Raw genomic sequence first — 7,089 nt, 5'->3', positions numbered from 1 at the left:
GGCTGGTAGGTACTGGGTTCGGATCCCAGTCGAGGCATGGGATTTTTAATTCAGATACCGACTCCAAACCCTGAGTGAGTGCTCCGCTAGGCTCAATGGGTAGGTGTAAACCACTTGCACCGACCAGTGATCCATAACTGGTTCAACAAAGGCCATGGTTTGTGCTATCCTGCCTGTGGGAAGCGCAAATAAAAGATCCCTTGCTGCCTGTCGTAAAAGAGTAGCCTATGTGGCGACAGCGGGTTTCCTCTCCAAATCTGTGTGGTCCTTAACCATATGTCTGACGCCATATAACCGTAAATAAAATGTGTTGAGTGCGTCGTTAAATAAAACATTTCTTTCTTATCCAAATGTGTTACAGGTTTGTAGATTAACAAAACTTAGTGTGCATTGTTATGGGCTGAAACTACCTTTAATTTTTTTTTTATAAAATGACAAATTCAGTTTCTCAAGTGTTCTGGTACCACCCATTGCCAATACTTTGTGAATACAGACAGGCATTATGCTCATACCAGTGAATGGTTTGGAAAATAAAATTTCTCTAATGAACTGATTGTTAATAACACAATTTATATACTCAAAATCATACTTGTATGAATTTTTTTTTGTAATTGAAAATGTTCTCGAACTGCGTAGGACCGACAGATAATGAAGCAGATGTTGATTGCACACAAGAAAACAAACTAAATGGATTTGGAAGAATAACAGTTACAGTGCACCAAATACCAGTTTAGTATTAAACGGAATAAAAGTGGTGCAGTATCAACTGCAGAAAAGCAAGCACATTAATTAAATTTATTTTTGGTAAAACGTGAACAAAACGACCGTTATCGCAATTTTCAGAGAAGTGAATTTATAAATATTTTTGGCGGGATCCGCCATTATTGCAACTTTGACTGGCCTCGGTGGCGTCGTGGTTAAGCCATCGGTCTACAGGCTGGTAGATAATGGGTTCGGATCCCATTCGAGGCATAGGATTTTAAAATCCAGATACAGACTCCAAACCCTGAGAGAGTGTTCCGCAAGGCTCCATGGGTAGGTGTAAACCACTTGCATCGACCAGCGATCCATAACTGGTTCAACAAAGGCCATAGTTTGTGCTATCCTGCCTGTGGGAAGCGCAAATAAAAGATCCCTTGCTGCTAATCGGAAATAGTAGCCCATGTAGTGGTGACAGTGGGTTTCCTCTCAAAATCTGTGTGGTCCTTAACCATATGTCTGACGGCATATAACCATAAATAAAATGTGTTGAGTGCGTCGTTAAATAAAACATTTCTTTTTTTTTAAATTTTTTTATTGCAACTTTGTTATATAGGACGTTTAATGTTGCAGGTGCCGGGTTGGAAATGCTCACTCTGACATCTGGCTTGGTCTACCGAGTGCCAGTGGCAGCACGCGGACTGTGGTGTTTGAATTCAAAGCGTTTATCTTCACCAAGTCTGCAATGCTGAAAGTTATCTTCAGCATTAAAGTCTGTTTGGACTCAGGCGATGCTGTGTGTTCACATGTATGTATCCCATAGAATGTAGTTCCAGTCTTTGAAGTACATTCGTATGTATCTTATAGAATGTAGTTCCAGTCTTTGAACTACATGCTTATGTATCTTATAAAATAGGTCGTATAGTTCCAGTCTTTGAACTAGACGCTTATGTATTTCACAAGAATATAGTGCCAGTCTTTGAACTACATGCGTATGTATATCACAAGAATATAGTGCCAGTCTTTGAACTAGACGCGTATGTATATCACAAGAATATAGTGCCAGTCTTTGAACTAGACGCTTTTGTATTTCACAAGAATATAGTGCCAGTCTTTGAACTAGACACGCATGTATTTCACAAGAATATAGTGCCAGTCTTGGAACTACATGCGTATGTATCTTATAGAATATAGTTCCAGTCTTTGAACTATGTCCTCGCTTATTTATCCTATGTATCGCATATACTTTTTCTCATTCCAACCAGTGAACCACAACTGGACAAAGACCGTGGTATGTGCTTTTCTGTCTGTGGGAAGTTTGCATATAAAAGATGCTTTGCTGAAATTAGGAAAAATGTAGCGTGTTTCCTCTTGACTAAGTCATAATTGCCAAATGTTTGACATCCAAACACCAATGATTTATTAATCAATGTGCTATAGTGGTGGCAATTTAAACTGGTAGAATATAGTTTCAGTCTTCATCACCAAACTGCCTAAACCCATGCGATGCTGTGTGTACGTACACGTGTATGTATATCTGATAGAATATATTTCCAGTCTATGAACAACTCACGTATGTACATGTATCTCAAGAATATAGTGCCAGTCTTTGAACTATGTGTATGTATCTTATAGAATATAGTTCCAGTCTTTGAACTAGACACACATTTATTTCACAAGAATATAGTTAGTCTTTGAACTACTCGCATGTCATATGTATTTTACAAGAATATAGCGCCACATAAACAAATGGGATATATATATAAGTTTAATATAGAGTGAGTGTCGTGGTTAGGCCATCGGTATACAGGCTGGTAGGTACTGGGTTCGGATCCCAGTCGAGGCTTGGGATTTTTAATCCAGATGCCGACTCCAAACCCTGAGTGAGTGCTCCGCAAGGCTCAATGGGTGGGTGTAAACCACTTGCACCGACCAGTGATCCATAACTGGTTCAACAAAGGCCATGGTTTGTGCTATCCTGCCTGTGGGAAGCACAAATAAAAGATCCCTTGCTGCTAATCGGAAAGAGTAGCCCATGTAGTGGCGACAGCGGGTTTCCTCGCAAAAGCTGTGTGGTCCTTAACCATATGTATGATGCCATATAAATAAAATGTGTTGAGTGCGTCGTTAAATAAAACATTTCTTTCTTTCTGTCTGACATAAAGTATTCCGCATCTTTTCCCCCTCAATGCCTAAAGATAATGAGTAGAAATTGTGTACAGGTTTATCATGTAGGCCAACTGTTAGAGATGAAATCTGACTTTCATGGCGATTTACCCATTTCTTTCTTTATTGTAAAATTTTGTAGGTAGATTGTAATGGCGATGTATCAGCAGGAAGACGGAAACGAGACTTGATTAACACCACGAACCAGACGACCGTGCTTGAAAGAACTTTCTACGTGACGTATCCAAATATATTAGGTAAGATCAAAGGCGCAGGAGCCAATTTCACAAAACATCACAAGTGTACGTCTGCGACTGGCAGTTATGCCGGGCGTACATTTACACGTTTGGCATCTATTTCACAAAACATCACAAGTGTACGTCTGTGACTGGCAGTTATGCCGGGCGTACATTTACACATGTTTGACATCTATTTCACAAAACATCACAAGTGTACGTCTGCGACTGGCAGTTATGCCGGGCATACATTTACACATGTTTGGCATCTAATTCACAAAACATCACAAGTGTACGTCTGCGACTGGCAGTTATGCCGGGTGTACATTTACACATGTTTGGCATCTATTTCACAAAACATCACAAGTGTACGTCTGCGACTGGCAGTTATGCCGGGCGTACATTTACACATGTTTGGCATCTATTTCACAAAACATCACAAGTGTACGTCTGTGACTGGCAGTTATGCCGGGTGTACATTTACACATGTTTGGCATCTAATTCACAAAACATCACAAGTGTACGTCTGTGACTGGCAGTTATGCCAGGCGTACATTTACACATGTTTGGCATCTATTTCACAAAACATCACAAGTGTACACTGGCAGTTATGCCGGGCGTACATTTACACAATCTAATTCACAAAACATCACAAGTGTACGTCTGTGACTGGCAGTTATGCCAGGCGTACATTTACACATGTTTGGCATCTGTTTCACAAAACATGGCATCTATTTCACAAAACATCACAAGTGTACGTCTGTGACTGGCAGTTATGCCGGGCGTACATTTACACGTGTTTGGCATCTATTTCACAAAACATCACAAGTGTACGTCTGTGACTGGCAGTTATGCCGGGCGTACATTTACACGTGTTTGGCATCTATTTCATGAAGGGGGCAGGACATAGCCCAGTGGTAACGCATTCACTTGATGTGCCGTCGGGATCGATCCTGTCTTTCTCTCTTTATCTCTCTCTCTCTCTCTCTCTCTCTCTCTCTCTCTCTCTCTCTCTCTCTCTCTCTCTCTCTCTCTCTCTCTCTCTCTCTCTCTCTCTCTCTCTCCAGGGCTTGAACTTAATGACGGCAATTGCCGTCGGTGACATATAAACTGCCGTCAGTTGGTAAAAAAAGTTAATAAAAATTACTGTAGTCGGTATAAACGTGTATGAACATTATCGGCCAGTATTCAACACGGACGTTTGGGTCCTTGTTGAAGTTAATGTTTGTTTAGTTAGTACCACGCGATGGAACTATATTTAGTCATGCGCGTACCCTGTGCTGTATAATATACGTTCTCACTGCATTTTGCCTGCTCGCTTTCGCGTTGTGCCGCCCCTTTTCTCGTTTGGCAGCTCTATTTGTTTTTCTGCGCCCCTTTATATTTCTCAGCATCCTGTTATAATTCACAGCACCCAGCTCCGCTATTTCAAAATGCACACTTTTTTTCACACTGAAAAATATCAATCAGTCTGCACACTGGAAATCAAAGGAAACAAGCCGCGTTATGTACGAAAGCGCAACTGACAAAAACTTCAGCAGCTTACAGCAGTTACCGTAACGTAATTTAACACTATTTTTTAACAGCCTCTGTTGTATCCCATACCAGTATCCATTTGTATGTTTGATACACACAATAACAACTATATATTATTTTACCAATGAAAACATTTTATTTTTATCGTTTCGGCAATCTCTACTGAAAAACCCCCAGCTTATTTAGCGCCAAATTTGTCATGTAATCAGAATGGTCATTATGTCTTTTGTGTCCACTAACTCGTGTCTGATATTTTATTTTGTGTCCACTAACTCGTGTCTGATATTTTACTCTCAGTCAAGTTTAATTGTTGCAAAAGTCAGTGTTTTTTTTTTAATTGCCTAGGATGATAAATTCTTACGTTCGAGCCCTGTCTCTCTTTCTCTCTCTCTCTCCCCTCTCCCCCCCCCTCTCTCTCTCCCCTCTCCCTCTCTCTCTCTCTCTCTCTCTCTCTCTCTCTCTCTCTCTCTCTCTCTCTCTCTCTCTCTCTCTCTCTCTCTCTCTCTCTCTCTCTCTCTCTCTCTCTCTCTCTCTCTCTCTCTCTCTCTCTCTCTCTCTCTCTCTGTATATGGGTCTGCCTCTCCCTCTATCTGGGGGCGTGACATAGCCCAGTTGTAAAGTGCGCGGTCGGTCTGGTATCAATCCCCATTGGTGAGCCCTTGGCCGTGGTATTTACTATCCTGCCTGTGGGATGTTGCATATAAAAGATCCCTTGCTGCTAATTGAAAAGAGTAGCCCATGAAGTGGCAACAGGTGGTTTCCTCTCTCAGTATCTCTGTGGTCCTTAACCATATACCTAACCATATGATCGTAAATAACGTGTTGAATGCGTCGTTATATAAAACATTTCCTTCCTTTCTATTTCATGAAGAAAAGTACATTAAGGAGAATGGAGCATTTTAAGGACGAATGGAAATGAAATGTGTATTTCTTACAATATTTGCTGTACTATAACAGTAATACGAATTGTGGTTTAGTCGTAGATTTACGTTTACATGCAAAACTAGGCTCACAATGTTTTATGAAATTGAGGCCAGACCGTACATGTACTTTCAACCCTATAAATTGGACATTACCTTTTATGAATATACAAACCTGGAACGCATTTGGATAAAATGATAAGAGAGAAGCTAAAATCTGTGATGTTTAAATAGGGAAATATTGTCTAAAAATAAGTAGAGCTAGTCTCAATAACCATTACTTCTCGGATGAACGTGTGGTTTTTTTAATGATGAAAAATGCATTTTGGGGTATTACAAACCAGGATGACCAGAACCACTTCAGATGTATGAAAATGAATATCTGTGATATCAAAAGCCGTGGTATGTACTATCCTGTCTGGAGTGGTGCATATAAAAGATCCCTTGCTGCTAATCGGAAAGAGTATCGCATAAAATGGCGACAGCGGGTTTCCTCTCTCTCAGTATCTGTGTGGTCCTAAACCATATGTCTGACGCCATATAACCGTAAATAAAATGTGTTGAGTGCGTTGTTAAATAAAAACATTTCCTTCCTTCGTTGGACTATTTCTCGTTCCAGCCACTAACCCACTGGTGTATTAAAGACCATGGCATGTGCTATCCTGTCTGTGATGGTGCATATATGAGAGATCCCTTAAATTGCTACAGATTGAAAAAAGTGACAGGTTTCTTTTCTAAGACTATTTTTAAATTACCAAATGTTTGACATCCAATAGCTGATGATTAATAAATCAATGTGCTCTAGTGGTCTCATTAAACAACTAACTTATTGTTGATGGTATATTTTGTTGGCTACTTTCAGAACTTCAAAACGTGACAAATACGGATGGGAGTCTCGAGAAACTGGAGTGTGAGACCAGTGCGGCCATGTTGGGAGGTCTTGGGGCGTTTGCCTTGGTTGTCATGCTTTTGCTGCTCGTCTTGTTTATTCAGTGGCGCGACCATTCAAGCAAACGTAGTAAACCGATTAATCTCCCCTACCTTCCCTCGACATGACCACTGTGAAATTCAGAACAATAAAAGCACCGAACCCTTAAATTTTGTCAGTTATATTTTTATTTTATATTTTCATTTTTTATTTACTTTGGAGAATCCGGTGAATCGCTACAGGAACGTTTGTGGGCTTCAACGATTTGAGCACTAACGTAGAAAGCGTGGAGGGGGGAGGGGGACGGTCAGCAGCGATGTTTTTTTTTTTTATATATACATGTATTTAAAAATGTGTGCGTGTACAAACCCCCCCCCCCCCCCCCCCCCCCCCCCCCCCCCCCCCTCTGCCCGTGCTAAGTGAAATAGGCGCTACTGATCTACCAGTTATATATAGTTATTAATAAGTGGAGCTTATTTTAAAGGGACGTACCCTAGATTTTAAACACTAACACTTTTTTTTTTCTTTTTTGTTGCTATTAAGAGCCCTTTCTTTGAGAACTGAAATCATACTTTACTTAGATTTTGTTCTTTAAATTATCCAT

General features: G+C 40.4%; 1 protein-coding gene across 1 annotated transcript in view; it reads left to right on the top strand.

Moving 5' to 3' along the window:
* LOC121373550 overlaps window positions 1-6,655 on the top strand; it is a 20,622-nt gene extending 13,967 nt beyond the window's left edge. The window contains exons 8-10 of the mRNA XM_041500225.1: window positions 1,333-1,507; window positions 3,008-3,122; window positions 6,420-6,655. Of these exons, the coding sequence (XP_041356159.1) occupies window positions 1,333-1,507; window positions 3,008-3,122; window positions 6,420-6,613 (484 nt within the window). The 3' untranslated portion in view covers window positions 6,614-6,655. The remainder of the gene's footprint in view (window positions 1-1,332; window positions 1,508-3,007; window positions 3,123-6,419) is intronic.
* The last annotated feature ends 434 nt before the right edge of the window (window positions 6,656-7,089 follow it).

The sequence above is a fragment of the Gigantopelta aegis genome, chromosome 5, assembly GCF_016097555.1.
Source record: "Gigantopelta aegis isolate Gae_Host chromosome 5, Gae_host_genome, whole genome shotgun sequence".
NCBI classification, from domain to species: Eukaryota; Metazoa; Mollusca; class Gastropoda; order Neomphalida; family Peltospiridae; genus Gigantopelta; species Gigantopelta aegis.
The sequence above is the reverse complement of the archived record's forward strand: the minus strand, read 5'-3'. Positions and strand labels throughout refer to the sequence as shown.